Source organism: Neopelma chrysocephalum, unplaced genomic scaffold (assembly GCF_003984885.1).
Source record: "Neopelma chrysocephalum unplaced genomic scaffold, ASM398488v2 Primary Assembly neopelma1_97222, whole genome shotgun sequence".
In the NCBI taxonomy this organism is placed as follows: Eukaryota; Metazoa; Chordata; class Aves; order Passeriformes; family Pipridae; genus Neopelma; species Neopelma chrysocephalum.
Genome location: NW_020925863.1, coordinates 379,305 through 406,214, shown reverse-complemented (window position 1 = coordinate 406,214; position 26,910 = coordinate 379,305). Strand labels below are relative to the sequence as shown.

Sequence of the window (26,910 nt, the reverse complement as noted above, 5' to 3'; positions counted from 1 at the left end):
GACTCAAAATGCTGTGTATCTGTTCAGTCTCAAAAAGAGGTGTGTGTAACTGAAGTGCAAAAGGGAAGCATATATAACTTTTACTATCTTGCAGAAAAATAATTATTGACACTATTTTTATCCTCTGTTAAAGCCCAATTTGAAAAGAGAGCAAACTGGGAAATAACATTAATTTTTGTCAAGCTAGATCTGACCTTAAGTCTAGCTCTCTGCTCCTAGCAGTAGCAACTACCAGAAATTTCAAAGGATGGTTGTTTGCAATCCCATTTCCAAAAGCAGAAGCATGCTTGAGCCAGAAATCAGTGCAGCTAAAAAAAACCTATAATTTCTAATATCAATCATATTAGCTAAAAATAGAATTGTCTGTATTTGATATAATTTGTTATGACAAAATCAATTGCAGAGGGGAACACCTTACAGTAACATGCAAGCCAGGAATTAAATGATTGCAGTAAATTTGTTTTTCTAGATATTACAGAAAAAACTGGCAAAATAATCTGTACACTTAGGTGTGTTAAGCACTACATTTTTTTTGGTCCAGAGCTATGGAAAAAAACCAACAAAAAACCAACGTACAAAAGTACAAACTTATAAAACCTACTCCAGAAAAATGTAAAGGTGTATCAGAACAAAAATTATGACAACTGCCTTTGCTAGAACGTGTAAGCACGGAGAGTTGCTTCCTGTAGGTTTGAATGATTTAAATATATATGAAAGTACTGGTTATCTGAAGGCAAGACAAGGATATGTATATAGGTATGTGTCGAGATAAGTCTGTGTCAAGTGAGAAGCGCAAAAGAATTGTTCAACATTGCAGAATAACTGAATAAAGTCTCTGACACTGCAGTAGCTTCTGGAAATTCCAGTAGTATAATTTGTGTCCTGTATTTGGCTGAAGGAGGAAGAAATATTTTGAAGTCAATTTAATGCATGTGCCAGGTGCTTGGATTAGCAGCTCTGAAGAATGAAGTCCAAAGCACAGAGCAGCATTTCTGTCCTATATATTCTGTCTCATTCTGAAGGTTATGGTTTCTTTAGAGACAAGAGTGTAATTTCATCTCCATGTTCATTCAGCTCCTGGCTCAAAGCCCACAGAACTGGAGAGAGAATATTTCACCAATTTCAGTGGGCTGCAGTGTCAGCCTTCTGTCATTCAACCTGGTCCTGCAAGCCATTTCTCTGGCAAATCAGTCTGAGTGAGATGTTCTAGGACCATGCAATTTGACTTCTTTTTCATGACTAGGGGAGCAAAGAAATGCTGTGCCTAGACACGAATATGTAACCACTAGAAAGGCCCCGAACACGTTTCTCACTCACGACAACGCTGCAAACCTACATTTGTCTTGCATTCTCTCAAGTTTTGTTTGAAATTACTCCTTTCTTTCTTTCTCAGATAATGCTATCCTTTCAACATGTTTGCTTTCTTATTGCAGGAGACAGTTCTGTATCCTTGAAAAAATTTAGATTGTCTAATGATACTAGTCAGGTCAATCAGAGCACTGTGTGAGAGACTGTCTCCAAATAGCATAGTGTTGTTAAGAAAAATCAATCCTTTATGCCTCTAATCAGACACAGAGAAATAAAGTTATCCTGGCTTTATTTTAATAAGTGATGATTTTGTCAGTATTTCACCAGGATTATTTAATTAATTTATTTTTCTAATTTAAATGAGATGAAAAATGCAACACAGAGACAAGTATCTAGACTAGAAATATCTCTGTTAAATGTTAAACCAGGAGGAGAAGAAATTCAACTTACTGAAGAATGGAGTGACTTACAAAAGAAAAATTATAGTACATAGGTTTTTTTCTTGGTCCTAATCACCACCAAGTTCTTTACTGATTGAAATAATTGATATCTGTAATATTTTCCTGTGGACAACAGGGGGAAACCACATTGTGGCTGACATGAATAATTGCTTTCTTACATTTACTTACTTTCTACAGCAATAAATACGTATAAGGCTCAGTTTAAGAATTTCACAATATAATTAAATTTCTGATCAAGCTGATTTGAATTAAGTTCACTATGCTAACCTTTTCAATAGAACTTTACAACATACTATAAAACTGTTGTTTAAACAATTCTTCCCATAATTACCACCAATAAATGATACCTTTTTATTGCCATTAGAACACTCTTAGTTACCAGTTTCCAGAGATCGCTGCAGTAATCTGTACATAACTTTGTCTTATGTTGTTAAGAATTGTATGATTTTCTTTTTAGAATTCTGAAACTGGAAAAGCTTAAGAAAACATGCGAAATGCTGAGGATACACGTAAGTGAAATATTTAATGTCCATCATTCATAAAAGTTACATTGTTTACATAGGGTTCATTAGTATATAATAAAAATGTCATCTTAATGAAAGATTTTCTAGCAAATCTTTTATATGTTAATTTGTTTAACATATGCTTTGGCTATACAGCTAAATAGGAATATATTTTAAAAAATCTTTCTGCAAATAGTTGCTTAACAGTTACAAAACCTCATTACTAAGACGTGGTTATTGTTACACTTGCTTGTTGGCTTGTAAAAATCATCTGTGATTTGGACTGGGAATCTTAGGACCAACTTTCTGTAGCATACTTGCTCATTGCATAGTGACCATGTAAACAGCTCAGGGATCCACAAATTATATCCTTGTACGCTAGAAGTCATTGAGGATTTTATTACATATTGTACTGCTCGTGTTTTCTTATATTGATGAAGAATTTGGGGATTGTTTTATTGTTGATGCTGATGGGAATTTATTTTTAAAACATGTCAGTTTTATACAGGAAGTTAAAAAATTAAGAAGTTAACACCAAAGGAAATAATTTTACACTGTGCAACAGTATTGCTACCTCATTCTTTTTGATTTTAGATATATATAGCATATTAGAACTGCACTGTACTGCTTCTTTTCAAAAGAAAAGTTTAAATTAGTTGGAACAATTGACTATGTGTTTACATAAAGTTAACTATGTTTGCATCAAATAAAATGTTTATTAATGAAAGCTATCATACAAGAAACATCAAAGAGAAATTCATTATACAGAAATGTACACTATATGTGACAGATGGAAAAGTGCATGCAGATTTGTCTCATTTTAAAAAAATTAATTCGGAAACAATAGTACTAAAGTTACTGGGTTTTGATTCCTATGATCTTGGATGAGTGAAAAGTTCTCTTTGAATTTACAAAAATCCATTTAACAGATATGACTAGTACACATTAGCAAGCAAGTGGAATGAATGCACTCAGATTTTATTTTACAAGTACTTGTGCTTGACAAATGTGATTTTTTTTTTAAAGAAAAGGTTTCGTCGAATATGGGCTGGGTAGATTGCTGCCAGGTTGCTCTGGTTTTATACATAGTTTCTCTAAATTTGTTTTTGATACCACACAATTTGTTGAAGCCTTCAGTTCTGTTAATTAGACACCATGAAATAACATATGTTTTGTTAACATTCAGGAAATGACATCAAGTCTTTTATTTTTATTTTTTGGCTCAATAGATTTTTAAATGTATGATTATCGTAACCTAATATTGTCTTTGTCTTCACTGCAGTGGATTTCCGATCAAACTTTTCCCCTTCTTTTAATACTTTAGGGAATTTTCAAACGTCGGGATGTTTGGCTGTAATGCCCCATGATTTGTTCTCCCTGAAAGAAATCATAGTGACAATTTATTAAACTACAGAGCAACCTGGCTTTTCGGGGTCTGCAATTCTATTTTGTGTTCAATATACCTAGCATTAAATCTTGATTCATTTCATCATACTATTTAGGTTATATTTGTCATGCAATTACTTTAGCTGCTAGTTTTCTGGCTCTTTTAGAAGTCAAAGACAGGGTTTCAATATCAAATCAGTGGGGCATTACTTTGCATGTTCAAAAAAGGAGCTTAAAAGGCTAAAATCTAAATTGCACCAGCAGTAGCATATACATCGAATATGAAGAAATTGAGAACCTAAGAAGGAACCATATTTTAAAAAATTTAAAAGGCTGTGTTTCTGTGTTTAATACCAGTTGTTCATAGGTACCATAAAAGTAAAGAGACGCACTGGTACACGTAGACTTTAAATTTAAAAAAAAAAAAAAGAAAGGAAAAAAAGAAAAACAACAACAAAAAATTGATGGGAAATAAAACTCCTTAGATTCAAAATGGTTTATTCACACAAATTTAATAGGATATATCACAATTGTTTGGTCCATAAATATTTAGGGGAAATAGTTTCTATACAATGCATTTATCAATAAACAAAGAAACATGGACAATTTTGCTAGACCACTTACTGTACTATAAACACGAAGCTCAATATATAAGATTATTGGATTTATCAACTATATCTGAAAGAGTGCACAACTGCTTTCTATGACATGTTTGTCCCCTCTAACAGGATACACCATAAAAAGAGTTTCAGAAATAAGAGGTAAAACAGTACAAAACTAGTGAGGTGTCAAAAGGGCTTAAAACAGTTAATTTAACAAACAACACATATATCCTGATTTTTCACAAACTTACTCCCAAGGTATATCATAAGGCACATAGTAGAACTGAGTTTTAATTAGTCTACTTAATAAAGTAGATCTCTAGTACCATATATTGTTCTGTCAAAGAACAAAATTTATAAGTATCAATATTTTTACCTGTAAAAGTGTATTAATAAAGATCTCAGCCTTACCAAGGTCGTTTGGTCTGGTTAGTGGTAAATGCCCATAAGGTAATAGAAATAGGAAAAGTCAAGATTCAATATCCGTAGAAGATGATAACCATACTTGCTAAATATATAATGGCAAACACACCTTTCTTCTATTACAGTGTTAACATCTCTTCCGTCATCTTTTTTTAAAAATAAGCTACTTTTCTGTGCTAATTTTCTAAAAACCCTGAGCAAAAATTACAATAATGCACTTTAATGTGGGCAGTGAACTGTCAATATGTAACCACACATTTATACAGCCAAAAAGGACACCTTTAAAATATATTAAATAGCCACTTTGACCACCAAAAAGAGATTTGATGGTGTTTAAAAAGTGGGGTATATGTGCAAAGTTATTCTTAACAATCCACTAAAAGCAAGACATAGATCTTGACTGGTTTTTGTTCGTTTTTATTTCTGAGACTCTCCACAATCTAATTGGTGTTTAACTACAATAAAAGGATACAAATGAACATTCACCACTGCCCAGACCATTCAGACTTTTAGCTTAAATAAAACTAAAAAAGAAAGATCACTACTGTAAACTAAGAAATGTATTCAGATCAGCATCCACAAGGCTTCTGAGTTTATCGGCTTTAAAGTTATTCACTGCCAATTCCTGGTTTTGTACAATTTTTGCTAACAGTTTTTTCTTTTCTACAAAGTTTAAAAAGTTAAAGTATATGTTAGAGATAGTAATGAACTAAAGATTTTTAAGTTCCTGTGTTAAACCAAGTGTCTGATACAATCTCAGGAAACATCTAAAGTAAATTCAAAATAGTAATGAATAAATTGTACTGAAATAATTTTCCTTAAACATCTTAATAAATTATATTTTGCTTATTTCCATTTTCCCTGGAAAAAAAAAAAGTAGGATTTATCAAAAATTCATTTTAATAATACATGTGCATGCACCTTCCTGGAAATTATTTCTATGCTCACTAAAGTAGCTGGGCAACCTCCCATGTGCTTTGATGGTATGGCATCAAAGCCATGTAGCAAACTGCAATTTTATTTTTTTTAATTCCAAATCAGAGCTGCTTGACAGACAAAAATTAAAACCGCTCGCTATGCAATATTTCAGATCAGTAGGACTCCTCACCTGCATTGTTATTCTGTTATTATTAATTTAATAATATTCCTATAGGAGCGAGCTCATTCTGGAGGGTTTTTCCCAGATCTTGTCTTCTTAATGTACAGGACACAAATTTGGAGACCAGCGGCCTGATCCTGCCATCCTCACCCACATGCACTCCCATCACTGGGTCTCTCCAAGTCCTCCATCCAGGCTTTCAGTGGTGGCCAAGGACGTCCCAGCTGGGTGAAGAACTGGCAGAGGAGCGTTTAGCTATCCCAGTGAGATCCCCAGTGCTCAGGGAGGATCAGGCTTGTGACTTATGCATTAGAAAAGAGCACTGGCACTTCCAGTCTGACTCTTGCAATGATTAGTTTCATTAATTTTGTATTTATTATTCAACATTTAAAAAAATAAATCATACAAAACTTTTAGATGCATTATAAAAATGAAATTAAATTTAGGGTTCTTAAATGCTGTAAGTGAACATACAATCCTGAAGCAGCATTCTTTTGGTGCTGGCTTTTATCTGGTTATGGAGGAGGGAAAGAAACTTTTTTTGTTTGTTTTTGTGGTAACAATCAATTCTTTTCAAGGTTCTGGAAATAAGTAACATACAATTTTAAGAGGCACTTATGAGAATGATTCATAACCTTCTCTTAGGTCATTTGGTGAATTTAAAAAATTTGAGTACAATTTAACAACAATAAATGTTCATTTATTATAGCAACATATGACTTCAAACTCATTTGCCAAGTGGCTGCAGATGCTACACATCAAGCTGTTTATTTTCCCAAATATTTTGTGGGTTTGTTTGTTGGTTTGTTGTTTTGTTTTTTTTTTAAAAAAGGCTTGAAAATAATAATAATAATTATAATAATTATAATAATAATAATAATAATGAAGAGTAAGACTTAAAAAAAAAAAAAACTGAAATGTTAGAAAAGGTTTGTTAAGGTAGTTTGTGAGGGGCTCCCGGATTCGTGGCTGTCCAAGTTAGAGGTCACTGATGTCACTACAGTGATAGTGGGATTGGTCAGGTCTGTTAAAGTGGTCGCAGTGCCGGGTGGAGTGAGTGCGCCGCTGTCTGCTGAGGGCGGTGCCGGTAGTGAGGTGCCATCAGCTTTATCGACACCCCCATTCTCCTGCCGCAAAAGGTTCCTTCTGAATTTGGCTCTTGCGTTTTGAAACCAAACCTGCAAACCAATCCCAATTGATTTCTTTACCGACGCTTGTTTTGTTTCGCTCATTTTTTGTCTTTGTTCTTGCTTTTAAGTCATTTTTCGATGTTTGTTTTTGTGTGTGGCACATCACCTAAGTCATTCTACAGCCATTCTTGCTACTGGTGGTACCGCCTTTCTCACAGGCCCAGCGCTACGGGTGCTCACTGGAACATCACAGCCCCACGTGCAGCCCTTTCAGAGCAGCCCTAAGAAAAATCTACTCATTCAATCCCCAAATGAAAGCAACTTTCTTGATGGCCACGTAATGTTCCTTGGGTTGGGTAGCTTTGGGGTCAAGACACATGATAAAGATTGAGGCAAAGGGTGAATGAGCAGATTTTTGCCAAGGCTGAAAGTTTGTCTTGATTATTTGAAAAGGCTGAAGAGGAAGAAGGGGTAATTATACCATCTCTATCATACAGACTGTTGATATGGGTCACCTAGTCTTTCTGTTCTGGAAGGTTCACTGAAAATGTTTTAGGTGACATGTAACACGGACAAGGAATTGCCGCTAATAGATTCTCCTACCTCAATCTCTGCCCTTCTTTGGCACTCTGCATATAATACAAACCTCACTTGAACTTCACTGAGCTAGCACACACCATATAGGGGGGTTTAACATAATTTGCCAGGCTGTCCTTCATAGGGAAGTGACTTTTGACTATGTAGGCCCTTAATGATAACAGATGTCTAACAAGCATTGAGAGAGGGAGCCAGCTGGTCCTGGAGGATCATGTTGGTCAACGCTTGTTGGTCATAGCAGGGGATCTCTTAGTGAGGGGCCACATTATCTGCTTCTGGGGAGCCCAAAGGCTTCACCCAGTGTGCATAAAATTATTATATTTGGTACTTCTACCCTTAGTGAGATCACCATGGAGAGACTACCAATCCCAGGATATCTACTGGGTTGGTAGACTCTGAAGACAGTTTCCTCATGTTGAGGTTGCCACTAATTATAAATCACACTCATATTCAGCTGCCTTGGGGCAGTAAGGCATACATACGGCACTCCTGCCATGTAACATCATACCCCTCTGCACATCCCCTAGGGACACACCTAGCAAAAGTATTTCCATGTATATTGCTCTTATTACACATAAGGGAAATGCTATTGACTAGCAGGGGTAGGGGGAAATGCTGTCAAACCTGATGTGGCTTCTTACCTGCAGAACTCTCTTGGTCAGGCCTGTTTTCTGGGCAAGCTGCTTGAGGTCCTTGGCATCTGGGTTGTGGTTGATAGCAAAGTAGGACTTCATGGTACGAAGCTGGTGGTGTTTGAAGGAGGTGCGCATGCGCTTTGTCTTCTGGGATGGGGGATAAGGCTGCTGGTCTCTGTCCAGGTGATCTGCCTCATTCTCATTACAACCTGTCCAACAAACGAAGTGGAGTTAGTGGCCACGCATCAAGCAGGATAAACAAACCAAAGCAAAAAAATCTTAAGTCACATACAGTTTAGGAGGAATCAAACAAGGAAGAAAGGAAGGAAGGAAGGGCTAAGATGGTACATGGATAAGTACAGATGTGATAATTAAATTAGACCCAAAAAGATCCAGAATATTGTAATTTCCTATTCTTAAAACATGCTGTGTCCCCCAGGCCTGTACCTACTAAGGGCAGATTTAGAAAGTTTTCTCTCCTTTAGCATTTAGTCTTTTCCCTGTGGTGGTGGTTTTGCTTTGGGCATTCAAAGAGTCATTTGAAATCTCATTCAGATTATGAAATCTCACTCATTGAAACACTCTTAGCTTGAGAGAAGAATAAAGGTCAAACCAGCATTTTGAACGTTCCTGAGCTTTTCCCCAAATCACAAGCACCTATAAAAGGAGATGTACAGCAGGAAAGTTTCTTATGACAGTTCATCAAGAAAGCGTAAAATCTGGAGTGTTTTTGCTGATAAAATAAATGCTTTTGGACTCTGCCTGGGAGTTTATATGAACTGCTCAAACACCTTAATCTGTAAAACATGTCTAGAAAGCAGTTGCATCAAGGCTTGATTCAGTCCCTCAGTCCCAATCCCAATCAGCAGTAGCTCTTAGTTGATACTGATTTAGGACATTTCTACAAGCAACCAGCTAGGGGCTGAAAACTTGAAGAGAGCTTCCCTGATTTCTCTGATTCCCCTGATTCAGGATTTTCAAAGTGTGTATGAAAGATAAGTTTGTTTCAGATTACACCTTCATGGGTGTGAATTGTGTACAAGAGTTGCAGCTCTTTGGGAACAGTGGCATCATTACTTCATATTGGGGAAAGAAATTACAGTATTGGCAAAAAAAAAAAGTAAGAAATATATATTTTTTTTTCTTTTCAGCTTAAACAGAAGGGTTAGCAATTTCTAGGCTCTCATTTTATAAACATAGCTCAGTCTCACAGGAGAAAATTAATGGTGTCATCATAGCAGGGAATATTAATTAAAGAAGATCTAATTAAAAATGTTTCACAATGTCTGTAAATTAAACTGAGTTTCATTAGTTGTTCATTTGGACTTTTGAACTGCTTTCCAATAGTTACTGGATTATTTACAAGGCCTAGCTGATCCCCACTCCTAATTTAAAAAGAGAGAGAGAAAGAGAGAGAAAGAGACAAAGCACAGACTACAGACAGACTGATGTCAGCAGTGCTGAAAACAGAGACAAAGCAACTTGAAACCAGGAGAAAATAAAAAGTTTCTTGAAGGTGTTTTCTCTTTTGAATTATAAGACAAGTCAACATGAACAGATGCTGGTAAGACAACACTTTGACAGAAAATCAGGTGAATATTTAATTATAGCTAGCTTTGCTTCTAGTCTTGGTAAGAAGTATATCTGCACTTTCAAACAAAGTAAGCTGACACTTCTGAAAATATCAGGAGTTGAAAGTTGCCTTAAAAACAGTATCAGGCCAGATTTGGATTGTATTTACTACTTGTTTTCAAAAGCAATCACACTGCCTTGAGTCGAACTGCGTGGGCTGTAACTTATGAGCTGACATAAATCAGAGTACCAGAATTCAGTCCTCAGATTTTACTTCAGAGTTGCAAGCTGCTTGTTTGTGTTGTTTTCCCTGGGTTTACAGTAGCAACACAAACTTCCTCAGGCTTCTCTGTCCTGCTTGCTGCTTTTACTTCTGTACTCCTTTTTTTTTCTGTGATTTACTTTATTTCAGCTTTTATTTTCAAGAGAAAATGGGAAGAGAGCTCCAAGCATCCTTAGACAGTCCTGCACAATGATTACAACTCACTCTCTGTTTTACATGGGTGAAACAGTGTGATGTGGTTTGGCCACATCACAGAGCAGAGTTTTACACTATCTCCTGGAAAATTAAGGGGAAGAAAAAAATCAAGCAAGACATTATTGCTCATTTCTTTGCAGTGGGATTGGAGGGTTGTTTAATTTTGCTTTCAAAAGAGCTAGAATAGTTTGCCCCTTATTGCCAAGAATTCTTCAAGTGAACTCTTCATAGTTTTTCACACACACATACATATAATGAAATAAAGTAAACAGCTCTTTGAGTAAGAGCTGTGTAAAATATTTTCCTAGGCAAATCTTCTTCACCATCTCATTTCTATATCCTGTGAGCTGTAAGTCAACACAGTTTCCCACAAAATACATATTAATTCTATGACATAAGAGGTAATATAGAGAAAGCCTTGAATATTTTAAGTACTTTTGAATAGTTTCTTCCATTTTTCACATTAATTCCAGACAGCTCGCAGGTATGAATGACTTTCGCAGGTATGAATGACTTTTACCTCATAACATTTTGAGTTATTTATTGTTGTGTCTCCACTTTACAACCGAGGAGCTGGGAAACAGAAACTAAACTACCAAACAAAATACAGAAGAGAAAAATTGTTGTAGATCCGGTAGCAGGGTCGGACTTTCCATTCTGGCCCTGGGCTCAGCTACCCTGAAACATAATGTGGACACAAATCTGAGCCAGGGCCTGCAGGATGGCTTGTGAATACACACACTCTCATGCTCAGCTGGGTGAAGTTGTTATAGCTTCGCCGGAGTTTCGTTTTTAAAAGTCGGGTTCTTTTCCCGTAGTGTCTTGGCACATGGGTACGGACACCCGCGGGGGTGACTGTTTCGGTAGGGCACCGCCTTGGCTTGCCGGGGAAGTTAAACCCGTGGTGCCCACCGAACACAGAGCGCCAAGAGGAAGCTCTGGCTGCCGGTGAGGAGCTGCCAGCACAGAGCGCGGTGTCTCGGCCCGGGCGCGCTTTAGCGCGGAGCCGAGTCCGGGGCAGGGCTGCACCCGGGGCCCCTCGGCTCTCCCGTCCCGGGGGAACAGGGGCAGCACCACCGCAGCCACGGCCGGGACCCGGCCCGCCTGGCCTGCCGGACGGGCTGCGGGGTCCCGCTCCTACCTTGGAAGTGCTAATCGTGTATCCGACATTTAATTTTTTGTGCACTGCTTGCCCTTTGTAAATAATTACGTGCAAGAGCAGTTACTGAGTCACAGGGCAGGGAACGAAAAGTGTGTGTAGGGAAGTGGCTGCCAATTAGTTAGAGATTTTTTTTTTCTCTCAAGAGGAGATTTCATCGACTGCAACTCATTTCGTAACTGTTACAGATTCGTTTTCCTCCCCCTGGATATGGAGCACAGTGGCTCAGTGGGCTGGGGTCGTTTGCACCGGGTACACAGTTTGGCTGCAAACTGTACCTTCTCGAGACCATGTGTCAACCCTGGACATTATTAGATAATACTTACAAAAAAAAAAAAAAATCACGTCCCTAACAGAACAGATTTCTCAGCCATCTAGCCTGAGTCCAAAGCATCAGATTCGAGCGTTTGTTGATTTGTTGTTGGGGTTTTTTACTCTCTCTCTCTGTTGCCCGGAGGATTCTGTGAGATCTCGATGCAGTGAGATGTATTTTCATAACGGGCAGAGCTTTTAAATCTCATTTGGAGTCAGTGATACGTCTTATATGACTCGTTGTTGTAAAGAAGGGGAGTTTTAAGACTAGCACACAAAAGCTATGTCAGCTTTCGCAAATAATGTATCTCTTGAGTCCTGAACTGAAGTTTAAGGGGTTTATCCTACCCACAACTCTTCATTCTTCTCTAATTTCTGGTCCTAATTCTAACGCTAAATTATCTCTAGTAATATTTCCCTTTATGAATCTGGGGATTCGGGTGATAGTGTGTGGACCAGGGATAGCACAGAGCGGAGCGCAGGCGCACGGAAAATCCACCATTGGAAGCCTGGGCTGAATGAATCCTGGCTGCGCTACAGGTTCCCTTTTCTTTAGCAGCTTTCAGGATTGATTGGAAGCTGCTCCGTAGCCAGGAATTCCAATGTCATCTTCAATTAACAAGGAACAATTAGCGCAGTGATTACCCTGGCTCCAAGGTCTACGCATCAGAGGAGATGAAATCGCCTTGCACAGCTCCCCGGTTCCGAGCTAAAGCCCGTTTCACGAGTGGCCCCAGAGGAGGTGCCGGGGGAGGGATGGGGAGGGCAGGGGGGCGGTGGAGGATTCCTTATGGATCTCAATGGCAGCGGGTTGAACTTGGTGGAGGGGAGAGAGCTCCGGGCCTATAGCTGTGGACTGCTATCGACCGCGATTGTTGGAAGGGGAGGCCCTGACCCCTGTCCCGGTTCCCGGTGGGGCCAGAGGTTCTTAGCCCTGTGGCAGGAGCCCCCGGCTCCCTGCCCCGGCTGGGACGGCTGCCCGCTTCGTGGTGAAGCACCTTGCACCTCTCCTGCTTCCCACAGCTTTCTCTCCTCGTTACCGACCATCGGGAACTTAAGTTTCGCTAAAATAATTTTGGAGTTAGGAGTTTGCTAATTTGTATTTACCCTCACTGTTTTCGTCTTCCATCTAATGAAACTCTGCCTCAATTCCTTGACCTGAAACTCCTTTGCCTCTGGCCACTTGCACTGTCTGTTTATACACGGTTTGGGTACTTCAGCGACCGGAGTTAGGAAAGATATTTAATACAGGGTAACAATTTTTTCTTTCCTACTGCTGAGAGAATAGAAACCGTCCTCCTTAATTACATTTGTTAGTGTTTAGTTACGTGGAGCAACATGTATTCGTTGACCTCTTGTACAGTTTGATCATTTATGTGCCAGTAAAACAGAATTATTCAGCCTGAAGAATTAATCACTATAAATTGAATATCTAAATATATACACTATACCTTTTATTCTATTTTTCTGATTCATTTGATTACTTCTAATTTGAGGTTTAAACGGTGAAATGCTTTTAGCTCAGCAAATATAAATAATGATAAACTATCTCTAAGATTTCTATAGAGAAAGAGCTATGTGGGGTTGGATTGGGGTTTTTTTCCATTTTCCTTTTTTTTTTTTTTCTTTACCCTGGGAAGTGGCTAAGTTTGGGTGTTTGACATTAATAGGCAAAGACAGCCTTTGAGGAGGGCTGCTGTTAGCTTTCCTGCAAACGTTCCAACCCTCAGAGGGCTGTTTGTTTGATTTTCCAATGGTTAAGCAAGATTTGGCCTGGCTGAGTTACTCACGCACTGCCTAGCTGAGAGGAAGCCCGAGAACGCTCTGTTCAGGGGAACGGGAGGCAGGCTCGGCGTGTGTTTCCCACCTGAGTTGTAGCTGACGATGTCCACTCCCAAGGCAGGGCTCTTTCTTTTCCTGGGCCTCCCCTTCTGGACCGTGCCAGTGCCGTTAAAGTAAGGCAGGGCCAGCCCTCCGCTCTTGGCAGCCAGCTCGGTGTAGCTCAGCTGAGGGGGATATTCTCCTTGCAAAAGGGACTCGAAGTGGGCCCTGCAGTAAACCAGGTTGTCCTTCATGCCAAAGTGATCGCCCGTGGTCAGAGTCTTGTTGCAGGTGGTGCAGGTGAAGCAGCTCAGGTGATAAACCGACTCCCTGGCTCTCATGACCATTTCAGAGGCTGAGATCCCAAGGTGGCAGCGGGCACATCTCTGCACGGAGAACCTTCTGAAGGAAACGGAAAAGTGGGCATCAACTAGAACGGCAAACACAGATCTTGCCCCGGTGCCGCTCGCCTTCTCTCCCGGCCACGGGAGGGAGCCTGGCCCCGACCGTGGCCCCAGGACGGCCCGTGTCACCGGCTGTGGCCCCCGGCCCTCCTGGTGTGGGGACACCCTCCATAAGCCGGTGTTGGGGTCCCAGGGCAAGCAACTCGCCCTTGCCGCCGAGCTGACCTACTCTCTCAGGACTTGGGCGAAAGCCCTCCCGCTGCCCATGCGAACGGACGCGGACAGGACGGGGTGGGGAAGATCAGTCCCTGCTCTTCTGGCATTCCTGTCAAGACCAGAAGTGCCGCGGGACAGCTGTAAGGCACGGATCAGGATCAACAGTGCCCGCTCCCGGGGCCCGGGCACCCTCCGTGGGGCTGAGCGGGGGCGGTGGGTCCCCGGACCGCGGGAAAACCGGCAGGCTGCGGGCAGAGGGAAATTTTTGTTGGGTCTTACGCTGGTATTTACGGAGGGAAACCACCGGGCAGCGGGAGAGCCTTCGCCTGTTTGTGTACCGCCACACATGCTCAGTCAGCGCGTCCCCTGACGGTCCGCCCGGTTTTTAAACGTGCAAGACTTTTCGGAGGGACGCGTTTTCAGGATTAAGTAATCGCTGACTGCGAAAAGCTACCTTTGAAAGCCCATGTGGAGAAAAGAGCGTTTCGGTTCATAATGTCTTTTGAGGGGATGTACTTTCGAACCCATAGGGACTTATTGCTGTACCTGTAGTAATCCTCCTTGCAGTAAATACTGCCGTCCTTGGCAAAGCAGGTGAGTTCTGACTCCAAAGCCAGTTTACATTCACAGCACTTAAGACACCTGAGGTGCCATTGTTTGTCAACAGCCAGCAGGTAATATCTGTCTGAGATCTTCCCTCCACAACCAGCACACAAAGCAGGCTTCTCGGGGCTCATGGGGGGCATGTTCTGCAAAACAACCACACCACAAGGGATGAGACAGGGAGAGCAAGACAGGCAGGCAGGCTGGGCTGGGGACGGGTCCTGCGCAGGGCCCGGGGCTCGTACAAAGACACTGCTCTCTGGGACCAAACTCTGCTCCCGGCGGGAAGTTTAAGGGGGATCCGGGACCATCCCCGCTAGTAAAGCGTTACCGCGATTCAGCTTTCGTGTTTATACCAGTAAACCTCTCCTAATGATCTAAGGTCATGTAAATACGTGAAGGTAAGTTATTAGGCCGTAGTAAGAAAAGCAGAGCTCATTCTTTCCTAAGGTATTGAAGTTAAACTCTGAGGCTTCCCCGTTACTTTAGCGTTTTAATCTTAGAGCACTTCACAGGAACAGCATTTTAAAGCAGGAAAACACCGTTTTCCGATTCCGAAAGTTTATGGCAGAGAGTTCAGGCTTGCACTCATTCTACGGCAAATCTTTACCTGTATTTAAACGAGCCGAAACCGCATCTCTAAAGAAAGTCAGGCCATTAAAAACAGGAGTAAGAAAAAGAAGACAGGTGGATGGTGTAAAGAGCAGTGAGTGTGAACGCTCACCAGCACGGCCAGGGACATGGGCAGAAAGGTGGCATAGGCTGGTTTCAGCTCAAACTAGCATCTTTTTGTCAGTAAACTTCTGCAAGTTCCCATTGATCTGCTCCCCACGAGGAGTGTCGCTCGGGACAAAGGGAGATGGAGGGACGGCGGAGACAAAAGCTCGGCCTTGAAACTTGGGGCAGCATTTGCTGATAAAGTAACAGGAGAAAAAAACCCCAAACATCTTGTTCTAAAGTTGCAACTGTTTTAAAGTGGCAACTCCGCATTCATTTTCCAATCCGAAGTTGTGTTCCTCGTCCCCCTTTTTTTGCAGCAATTGAAAAGGCGAGTTAAATTTACATTGCAAATCCTCACATAACAAAGCGTGAGTTTATTTAAGAGGAGGGGGAAAGGACCCTATGGCCCAAAGCCCTAAAACAGTTTTTCAGGCCGTTACTTTGTGTGCAGAGCCTTGTGCGCGATCGGCGGAAGCCCTACAAGTTGGAGAAAGGGAGATCTCGCTTTGCACAAAGCCCAGCGTGACACTCGATTTCTCCGCCATCCCTTAGTACAGATCTGAAGACTTTGGTCCTTTTGACTAAGAGGAGATGTTACTTCTAAGCAAAGTAGTCGGCCGGCATAACATCCAGAGAGAGTGGTGCCTCTTTGAATCAATCACACATTTCAGACCAAAAGCAGTTACAAAAAGTAAGCAGCAGCGGTCTGAGCTTTAATTTAGGAGGCTCCAAGAGTGCATAAAAAAAGCAAAGCACACCTCGGGAGCTCCAGCCGCAGCCTTGCTCGAAGGGGCAGAGCGGCCGCAGCCGGCCGAACAAGGGCAAAAGGCTGCTCCACTGCAAGGGCTGAAAACCCGTCCCTGGTACGATTTAAAATAGTTTCCCCGTTGCTCCAGAGAGCACACGCAACAACATTGACTAGTCAAAAGTATAACTGAGCCTGGCCAGCACAGCACCCAACGTTACGGGTGGGTTTACAGGGAGCCTCGGAAGGGTTTCGACAAGCAAGGGGTGGCAGGGAAGGGGAAGGGGGAAGCGGCGCCTTTCTCTTCCCAGGGTCAAGGTCTGTCCCGATACCGGTCCATGCTTGCAGGGATTCCCTTGCAAAAAGTGCCAGCTCATTCCTTACCGTTTCTCGGCCGTTCATCTGTCCCCCTTTGGCCAGGCGGGACTCGGTCTTGGATCGCCTCTCCATCTCCTCCATGATTCCTTGGATGTGGCCTCCGGAGATCCCGTGGAAAAGCATGGCTGGGGGACGGAAAGGACAAGTATTTTCTTCTGCTCTGCACCCCACTATTTCCATATACAGACCCCAGAGTCTTTAGATCATCCAAAATGTTTACACCGAGGCGCACAGCGCAGGGAGGGAGGTTGCAATAGGAGCTTCTCTTTGCACAAGCACCGAGGGCTTCCTGAAGATGTGCAGAAAACAAACAAGGGGGAGAAAATGTAATAATAATTAGTTCTAAAAATAAAATAGTAAAAGCGAGCTAAAGGATCTGTTACTGTTCTGGAGAGCTGGGGCTCCTGACTGGAGAGACTTGGACCTGGGGCAGTAGAATCGGTCGGGAAAGGATATAGTTTTGAATACAAAGAAAGCAAAAAGAAGTGCTATTTTCAGCAGTCCCTGGTTGCTTTAAAGTTCCCAGTGCCTGTAGGTTGGATTTGGGACTGCTGCTTTCCGGAGCTCTGTCCAATTTGTTAAGAGACTAAAGCCAGCCCATTTTTGATAATTTAGTAGGAGGAGTTCTCTCCCTTGAGCTGCCGCTGATTTTTATTCAGACAACAAAGACCTGTCATACTCCTCTCAACCCCTAGTGATGGGCAAGCAGTGACAAACATTACGGTCGGGGCTGTGGGTGGGGTGGGGTTTATTACCTCCCCCAAACACGGAGTCCCGGGAGTTGGCGGCGACGGCGCCTGGCGAGGGGCAGGGTGGCCCGGGGGCCCCGCTCCCCTCCCGGGGGCCCCGCTCCCCTCAAGGCCGCTCCGCGGGAACCTCCGCTCCGCGGGAACCTCCGCTCCGCGGCCGCCCGGGCCGGCACCGCCGCTCCTGCCGCCGCCGCGGGAAGGGGAGAAGGAAGAGAAACTCCGTGCCGGGGCAGCCGAGGAGGGATGGAGCGGCCAGACCGCTCCCCGGGCCCGGGGGGCCGCGGAGGAGTGCGGGGGGTGGAGGGAGCTTCGGAAGCAGGAGAGTTCCGGGCAGACGGAGCGCTTACCGGGGCGCTGCCCCGCGGAGCCCCCGCCCGCACCCTCAGCAGGATGCGGCCCTTCGGCGGGCAGCCTGCGGGGACAGCCCCGGCCGGCCGGGGGTTACCCTGGCGGGACTGTCGCCCCTCTCCCGCTCCCCGGCCGCGCACTGCGAGTGATCACTCTGTGTAGGGGACTGGGCGATGCATTCCTTCCTGTCTAATCTCTCTGTCTGTTCCCCTTCCCCTTCTTTTCCCATTTTCCTACTTACTTTTCACACCACTCTTCCTTGCCTTTCCCCGAAACAGCTGCCGGCTGTTTCCTGACACCTCGATCCCTACTGAAGGATCTTCCTGGCGGCAGTCCTGCGCTCCCTGCTCCCTGGGGGACACTCCACACCAAACCCGAGTGCGACTAGTGAAAGAAGTACCCCAGCCCCCACTTCCTTTCCAAAGCATCCCAGAGACATCCTCAGGGGCTCCTCGAGTCACCTCTTCCATGTAACCCAAGATTTAGGCAGCCAGTTTCCTCCCTTCTCTTTCCCCCTAAGTAGCTAAAATTAATGTTATTTGCAGATTGAATGTTGCTACATTCCTTCGAGTGCCAGAATACAGCTCATAAAACACAATTTCACACAAAGATGAAGTCAATCAAGTGAAATAAGCCTGGATTTTTTTTCTCTGTTGGCACACTAGACCCTGGACAGCAGGGCTGCTATTTACTGTAAGTAATGTAATTAGCCCTTTTGGATGGAAATCAATGTGTTGTATATATGTGTGTGTTTTAATAAGAGAGTAATAGCTATAAAACCAACGAGACTCAAAGGGCTATGGGAATCTCCCTTAAAAAGGGCAGATCCCTCCACAAGCCGTAGTCTCCTGCAGAGCACTCCTGGTCCGGAAAAAAAGCCCAAACCTGTGCGTGGGTAATAAGGAGGGAAAGATAGGCTTTCCTTGGAGAAAACAAGTCAATTAGCACAATAAGACATCAGGAAAAAATAAACAAGGTGATTCGATCCGGGATACGGGAGCTGTTCGCTCGGGATCCCCAAACCCATCCCCACCCCCTCCTTTCCGTCGTCCCTCCGCGACGCCCCGGCTGTTCCAGGAGACGGGCGAAGGTGCTTCCCTCTCGACCCCAGTCCCGCCGGGGAGCGGTTGCGGGGCCTGCGGCCTTTGTGGAGCGGCCCGGAGAGGGGGGAGAGAGGGGCGGCCGCGCTGCGGGAGGGGGACGAACCCCTGTGCGCTCGGCAGGTACCGCCTGGTTTTGGGGGGATTGCAGCGATTGCTGCCGACAGAGGTCAAAAAATCTCGCTTAGAGACGAGTTTATTTCTAATCGTTGCAATATAGTCTTTCCTCTCTACAGGCACGTTCAGGGTTTGTTTCGGCTTTTTTCCCCTTCGAACTAGATTTTCCTGTATTCCTGTCCAGCTATGTTGTCGGGGTAACTCACCCTGCCTCCGTTTCGTGTTGCGTCTGTTCTCCTGGAATGGTCTGCATTTCCCGTGGCGCCCGGGTTGCCAAAGACACCCCGGCGTGTGCCGGGCTCAGACCTCCGCCGCACCCCGCCCGCCCGGGCCGCCCCCGCAGACCCTCCCGGAGGCGCCGCCGCCGCCGTCCCGCTGTGACCGTGTCCCTGCCGGGCTGAGCACCGCCAAACTCATCGCGTCCGCCGGCAGCGGGGAAAGGAGGGGGCTGGGGAAGCCCCTGGGCGACTGCCGAGCCCAGTTCCCTCCGAGGGCTAAAGTGGGGACACTGAGCCCCCCCAGCGTGCTGTGCCCCCGCCTCTGGTGCTCCGGGTGCGGGTACCGCTCCCCTCTCCCCTCTCCTGCTTATCTCGCATTTGCTCTTTCAGGTTCGCCGAAATGCTCTGCAGGTGCGGTGTCAAAGTATTGGTCCAAGGCAGAGACACCGAAAATATTGTTTGTTAAATTCTCATTTCTACCTTAGCTCGACGGTGCCGTTAGGAGTAATTGGGCAGACTCATAACAAAACTCAGAAATGACTGAGCCTCCTCCGGTTGGGCACACTTAATTAATTAGAGGGTCCTTTCTTTCTGCTCCATCAGGTACGGTTAAGGATACGCTACTAGCTACTGCTGCTACAGTAAAGGAGGCCAGCGGTTTCCAAGGCGTTTTCTGATTAACATCCTAATGCTGGCAGACCACTTCTTACCTAAAGGGACACTAAAAGTTTGTTGCTAGCATCAAACGTGACTTCTCCGTTTCCAAAAGGCCTGTAGGAGATCAAGGTAAATCTATTTCAGTGTTCCTGAGATCTCATTCCTCGCTGCGAACTGATGCTCCGCTGCTCTGAGGCAGGCTGGTAGCGAGAGGTTGCCATTATAGCACGAGGGGCTCCGTATAGTTTTGCTGGTTTGCTTGGGGAGGGGAGAGAAAAGCTCAAAAAGAACACGACAGGGAATCTAAAATCCAAATCTATGAGCCTGTCCCTCATGAATCCATCGGCATTAGCAGTTCCTCATTGCAGGGCGCTTTCATCTCCTTTCTCTGCAGCATTAGGGGAAGGATATCTGATGTGCAATATTCAGAATATTTTAGTAACATGACAGGCGCTCTCAGTTTTTTTCTTTTTGTAAGACTCTACCCGGGCTCCCCAAGCTAATGAGGGGGGGTAGGAGGGGTGTGTGTGTGGAATACATCGCTGTGGGGATTTCCACAAGTCCAGCGCTTGTCCGCCCACGCAGGGCTGGAGAGCTCCCACGAACATCCCGCCGCGCCCCGCTGCAGCCCCTGCCCGCAGCCCCTGCCCGCAGCCCCTGCCCGCAGGTCCCCGGGCGCTGCCTGGAGCCACTTCCACCTTCGCAATTAGCGTGTGCCCTGGGCACATTTCAGCGTGCGGTCACTGGGATCCGCTCTGCCACAGAGCCCGCGTTCTCCCTGGCCACGGGCTACCGTCTAAAGCCTATCACAGCGTGAACGATCTTGTGTTTAGTTCGGAGGATTTAGGGCAAGGTCTACATGCAAATTAATAATTGACCAACAATAATTAGGAGAAAGGGGAGGGTGTTCAGGCGGGGGTTGGGGGTGGGGAGGAGGGGGTGTTCTTTAAGCAGAAATGGTTTGGATTTCGCCTGCCCTATTTGAGGCCGTGGCGTGTCCCCGCTGCAGGCGTAGGGCACTGCCCGGGCCAGCCGCCTCCCGCCCCGTAGGGCACCAGGGCTTCACACCCTCTCCGTCAGCACCTGAACTTTTCAAGACACTTCCAGTTTAATCATTTCCAGAAATTTAAAGCGCGTAGTAAAAACAGCAACAGGATTACGATCCTGTTGCCTGCGAGTCGGGTGGTTAAAGCCAGATCTATTTTTAAATCCTAACACTATTTTCTGCTCTACGAGCTTATGGTGGAGTACAGTGCTATTAATGAACAACCTCATCTCTTTGTGAAGTCCGCGGGTACTACAAGCAATCTAGACACAAAGAAGGAAAATCTGAATAGAGTTACATCTCTCGGCGGTGGTATCAAATGTAGCTAATGTCGTTTTCAGCATTCAAATAGGTTGCTTTTGGGGGGGTTTGGTCTTGTTGGTTTTTTTGATTTTTTTTTTTTTTTTAAAGCCCGACATTATTTAAAAATCCGCCTCGGAGTCAGATACAGCATATTTTACCACCACCATCTTTCTCCTCCCTCGTGTCCTCTCGAGTGTACCGTGGACCAACTTTCGGATCACTGTGGTAGAGACATGTTAAAAGCCAGTGCATCGCAGGCAGATTCGGGCACCAACCCCTCTCCTCCCTAGCCAGGCTGTGCGGGGGCTGACGGTGCGAGGGACACAAGCGTAGGGTATCTTTAACCACAAACGGCATCGGATTAAAAACCCCCAAAGCTCCAATGTGCTTGTACCTCCCGGTAATCTGAAAACATGTCAATTAAGCCACGTATTCATTTGCTTAAGGAGATGATATTTAAATAATAAACAATTAGGTGCTTTGCATGGTAATCCCAAACACATATCTCCGTGGTCAAGCGCTGTGACTGACCACAAACAAGTGATCACACAGCCAGAAGAAAGCAGGAGAGGCAGATTATTGTCTAACATGAAACTGTTCACCGCCCAGGACCTCAGCACTGTCAGCTTCTTAGTTGCCTGATATTAACCGTAATCGGATTTGTACTCCGGTTGTAATTAAGCCGCTGGAAACCATCATATTTTGCTGCTTTTGAAAAGGACTCCCTCACAGACTAGATTCACAGACAGGTGAAAGGAGCCATTCCATTGAAACAAAAAAAATAAAAGAAAGGCAAAGAACACGGGCTTTTTTTTTTCTTTTTAATTGAGCTGAATGGCTCAGCCTTCCCAGGCTGCTATTTTTCTAGATTAAAATATAGATGCATGAAATGTTATTTGTGAATACACCTGGGAAAACTACCATTCTGTGTTGTTAAAAAAACCCAAAACAAACAAACAACACCACGCCAAAGAAACACTCCGCAAATTACATCCGTGAGGTCCAAATAGCTGCAGTGCTAGCAAAGACTCATGCAGGAGCTTACCTTGAGACCTTAGAAGCTTCTTCCAAAATTGTACCCTCCTTAATGAGTGATGAGGGATGGGTTTTGGATGGAGAAGAGACGCAATGATCTAGCCAGTAGATGGAGGTTGTTCCTTGTTCCTAGTAGAGGATCCCTATGTTAATTAAAATAAACAAGCTGCTTGGTGGAAAGATTTTTTTCTCCCTTCTCTCCCTCTCTCTTCCCCCCCCCCCCCCCCCATAGCCTCTGATATAGAATTGACGTGAATTTCTAACCTCTGACCTCCTGCCAATGCATAGATACCTGCCTTTTATTTTCTGTTTGTTTCGAAATATTTTCTAAAACAAAATAAATAAATAAATAGGAAGAATGAATGAAGCAAAAAAATAAATCCCACCTCTCGATTTTGGCTGGTTTGCTGGATTTTCTTGATTAGCTGTCTCAGCTCCTCAGTAATCAGGTGAGGTGTTAATGGGGAGCTGGTTGTAAATAAAACTAATAAAGCAAAGAACATATTAGGAAATTAAAAAAAGGCGAGGACTGAGAGGCTGTTAAAAATATTGTAGCGAGCTGAGCGTTTCCCCATCACGTCGTTTTTTTCGTTCTATGCTTATTCACAGCTGAGCAGCAAACCCCGGGTTGTTGCCATCTCTCCACATTTTTTTTTCAAATCGCACTGAACCAGCCATGGACTGCATCAACCCTTCCCACTTTCATAAAAAGCCTCTCAAATGGAGTCGCTAAACAGCAAACTTCAGCCTGATCTGATGTGATATGATATACGGATTCATGGAGCAACCTCGCTTTGCCAAACCCGATGAAACTGTGAGTTGTCATGCAATACTACGCAGTCAAACCTGGGATATTTGTAAAAGTGAACCCAATTTAACCCATTAGAATAAAATCAGATGCCAAGATGAATCGGAATCAATGCTTCTTAGGTGACAGTACTGATGACAATTGATCCACCGGCTCAAAACAATAGAAAAATATAGGGTCGAGAGTCATTTCGCGTACTCTCCCTGCTCGGGGGAAGCGGGGAGCCGGCGGGGAGGTAGGAGCCGGTTCCCGGCCGGGCTGCGGAGGGGCTGCGGCCGCGCCTCCCACCGGCCCTGGCGGAGCGGCTCTCGCAGGAAGGGGCTCACTGAGAGGACCCTGTGGCCGGGGAGCTGTTTCTGCAGCAGCCACACGAGATGACTTCTCGCTTCGGCTTTGTTTGCCCGTTTCTCTTAACTCCTGCGACAGTTTCAGTCCTTCTCCCCTGAGCCATGTGACCCTCAGGTCTACGTGGCCAGCTTAGTAATTTATCACAAAAAAAAAAAAAAAAGGAAGCAAGGGATGCTAATGATCTTCCTTGGAGTTTGTCAGCGGAGCCCCGGCGGCGTGTGGAGGAGGCAGGGCGGTCTCAGCTTTCCGCCGGGGTGCGCACCGGCGGGGGGGTGTCCGGCCGTGCGCCCGGGGCAGGGCGGCGGGTCCCCGATAGCCTCGGCTCTGCCGGCGGGGCGGCAGCTCGGCAGCGGCCGGGTAACAGCGCGGTGGCACCGGCAGCCTCTCTCCCCGCCCCGGGCTCCCTCCCGGCCGCCTGGGGGAGGCCTTTTGCCCGCCCTCCCTTGGGCAGGGCTGGGTGGGGAGCGCGGGGAGCCCGGGGCGCTCGGCGGGAGCGGCGGCATCGTGCCTAGGGTCCCCATGGACGCAGGCGGGCAGCAAAGGGCACATCCCACCCGACAGCAGCAGCTCACCTGGAGAAACCGGCCAGGGAGGTGTCGGGCGGGTCTGTGTGTGTGTGTGTTGTGCGTGTATGTGTTAGTGTGGGTACTTCTGACGGAGAAACTAAAAGCCGAGCATGTCTCCGCAGGAGTAGTGGACTTAGGGCAGGGACCATGAGCTTTCATTACGCAGGATTTGCTGCGCCGGCTCCGGGGCCATGCAAACCCGTCTTGCTCCTATGGTCTGGATGGCGAGAGCTTTTAAAGTAAGGTTTTCGTTAAATCCGCTGGTGACTAGGAAGTTTAAAGCCATCCTGGGCAAAAGTGGGAGCAGTCCCGGTGCAGGGGTAGCTGAACCCGTCGGTTTGTGCGTGCCGGGAAGCGGCTGAGCATGCAGGGAGAGGGGGGCCTTCATGGGACGTGCTGTCTCCTTAACCTCCCTGAGAGAGCAGCCGCCATCTGCGACAAGGTACAACAATAAGAATTATTAGTATCATAATCACCACGGTTCTGTTGATGCGACTTTGAGGGAGAAGCCCAGCCCCACGGCCCCGCTCCGGCTCTGGCTCCGCTGGACGCCGCAGCCGCGGGCTTCTTCCCCGTTCCTCCGCTTACTCTCTAAATCGCCTAAAATATTTTTTCCCCAATTACCGGCACTCTAATGGGAGCAGGAGGCAGAGGAATATGCAAGGCTTATAATAAGCCACCTGCTGCGTCACGTCTAACTAATGTTATGCTTTATTTCATTACTGCTGCCGCGGCAGCAGCACCGGCCCGTGCGTTACAAATCCCCCACCCAGCATGACAGCCGGGAGAGGATCCCGGCGGGGGCCGGGGGCCGGTCAGCGACAGTGACCGATGCTCGGTTCCTGAGTACGGAACCAGGACCCACGGGCGGTGCCCCGGCGCGGGACTGGGTCCCGACCTCTGCTTTGGGGCGCACAATTCCCTGGGTCCGTCCCTGTCTTTTCCCGCAATGACCCCTCTCCCCCTCTATTTGCTTGGACACGCGAAGCTATATAAACAGCAGTAATAGCCTCATACATTAAATCAGTATTTGTTAGCAGAGCTATTCCGAGTCATTTCAGATATTTGGAATCAGTCTGTTCAGTGTAGCTTCAACCTATTGACTTGCCAGACGAGATGTTCATGTGGACCCACTTGCTAAAACGGTGAAAACAGACTTTAGCTCTAAACTGTGCTACTCTCCCATCTGACGGATGTTAACACACAAATAAAATCCATTTGGATGTTTTTTGTTACCAGAAGGCTGCGCTGACGTTCAAATGATCTAAATCTTAGCATCTGGAAGCCTGTACCAGCATCTTTTTGGAATAGGTTTCAAGACATTTCGTTCAACCTAAGCTGAGGAAGAATCAAAATGGGACACCAGGAAACTGACAATAGTTTCCCGTCTAAATGAAACTGGCTTTTCATTTGAAACCACTAAAATGAAGAATGAAAAAAAAAGCCAACAACCAAAAAAGCCTTTCTATTTACTACAGCCCCTCCGAGAAACCCCAAACCCTCCCAGCCAAGGTCCATGACGGAGGTGCTGCGAGGCATCGGGATGTCCCGAAGGTCACTACAGCCTGCGAGTCCTCCCGCTGGCAGAGCGCTCCACGGCGAGAGCAAACCGGTTTCGTCTGAGGGACACTGGCTGGGCTCGGAATTCGTTTAGGATTTTCTGGGCGCAGCAATTCATCGACACTATGATAGGACATGTTATGTGAGTGCCATATAGCCTTAATGAAGATCTGTGGGAGAAGTCGTGAGAGACAATAAATACAGCTGTCCGGATGTCGGTGACTTTAGCAGGAAATAAAGGAGGGCTCCATGTTAATGAAACAAAGATGCGGTAGCTCTTAGCAAGGGCCTCGAACGTCCAGGAGTGCTCAGTACCTCCTGGATGCTCATGAATATCTGTGGTGTGCGTTACACTTCATATTATGTTTGCAAACAGAATTCTTTTGTCTTTCAAAGGCTTTTACAAACTTGGACACCAAACAGACCGATTTTCAGTCAAATACAAAGAATTTAAATTATTCAGGAACCCAAGCCATTCTGTGGAGCTTTTCTTCCTACCATCCCCCATCTCAGTGCCGGGGGATTTAATCCGGTATCAAGTGTGTCAAGGAGCCGCCTCGTCCCTGTCCCAAGGCGGCAGGATCATCTCCGAGCTGGGGGGCCGGAGACTCAGTGGCGGCTTCCCCGGTCTCCCCTCGGGAGGGCTCCGGGGCCGGGCGCCGCGCTGGTGCTCAGGCATGGCCAAGCTCACTGTGCAGAGACGTCGGAGCATCCCCCGGAGCAGTCGAAGGGGATGGGCTTATCCCAAAGGGCGGATTTTCCCGGTACGCGGCGGGAGCGCTCCGCCGCCCCGGGCATCCGCCTCTGCCGGTGAGGAGCGACAGCCGGGCTCGGCGGTGCTCACACACAGCACAGCACACAGCACACACCACATCGACACACAGCACAGCACACAGCGCCGTCCCGCCCTGCCCCTCCCACCCTCCCAACAGCCGAAACTCATGGGCATCGACGACTCTTGGTCATCCCGTTGCTTTACAAAAGTAACGTTAGATGCACCCATGGGATTTACTGATCGTATATGCTCCCTTTTTTAGTTTCTTTTAAATTGAAAATAATTGTATTGCGGGATTGTAACCCATTACTCGTAGCGCAAAAGAAAGAGAAAGGGGGATCAATGATGCGCCGTCTAAAACACAAGTTCACATATGGTTCAGTTTGTGTTTTATGACAATTGAAATGCATTCACTGTGAGCCAGGATCAGGTACAGCAAATGCCAGTATTCCAGCAGTGGCAGCCATAAAGAGATGATGGGCTTCGATTTCGCAGCCGCTCTCGCAGAATGTAAGACATTAATACTCACACATTAAAAAAAAAAAAGAGCTGAAGCGCTTCTTTTTGGACTGGTCTTTCACGTTAACTTGCTCATAAGGACACTGCAGAAGAAACAAAATAAGTCCTTATTGCACTACTCAGTAATCAGTATGGAAAAGCCCAACCATGCTTATGGTTAACAAGAATTGTTAATGATATATAAATCATTTGATCTATTGTGCCCTCCAG

The 26,910-nt window shown here is 45.5% G+C and overlaps 1 protein-coding gene across 9 annotated transcripts; it reads right to left on the bottom strand.

The window, feature by feature from the left end:
• Positions 1-2,273: 2,273 nt before the first annotated feature.
• LHX9 (LIM homeobox 9) lies at positions 2,274-23,361 on the bottom strand. Of its 9 annotated transcripts, none has more exons than XM_027671900.1 (7): positions 22,511-23,361; positions 22,135-22,267; positions 16,559-16,841; positions 14,653-14,855; positions 13,533-13,888; positions 8,151-8,353; positions 2,274-6,960 (listed from the first exon to the last, which is right to left on the bottom strand). In XM_027671900.1, exons 3-7 carry the CDS (start codon positions 16,730-16,732, stop codon positions 6,703-6,705), a joined length of 1,194 nt encoding a protein of 397 aa, XP_027527701.1. In that variant the 5' UTR covers positions 16,733-16,841; positions 22,135-22,267; positions 22,511-23,361; the 3' UTR covers positions 2,274-6,702. The 9 variants fall into 9 exon arrangements, with proteins under 9 accessions (XP_027527701.1, XP_027527706.1, XP_027527702.1 ...); XM_027671905.1 differs by having other exon boundaries at positions 16,559-16,677; XM_027671901.1 differs by lacking the exon at positions 22,511-23,361 and having other exon boundaries at positions 22,135-22,281.
• Between the last annotated feature and the right edge of the window lie 3,549 nt (positions 23,362-26,910).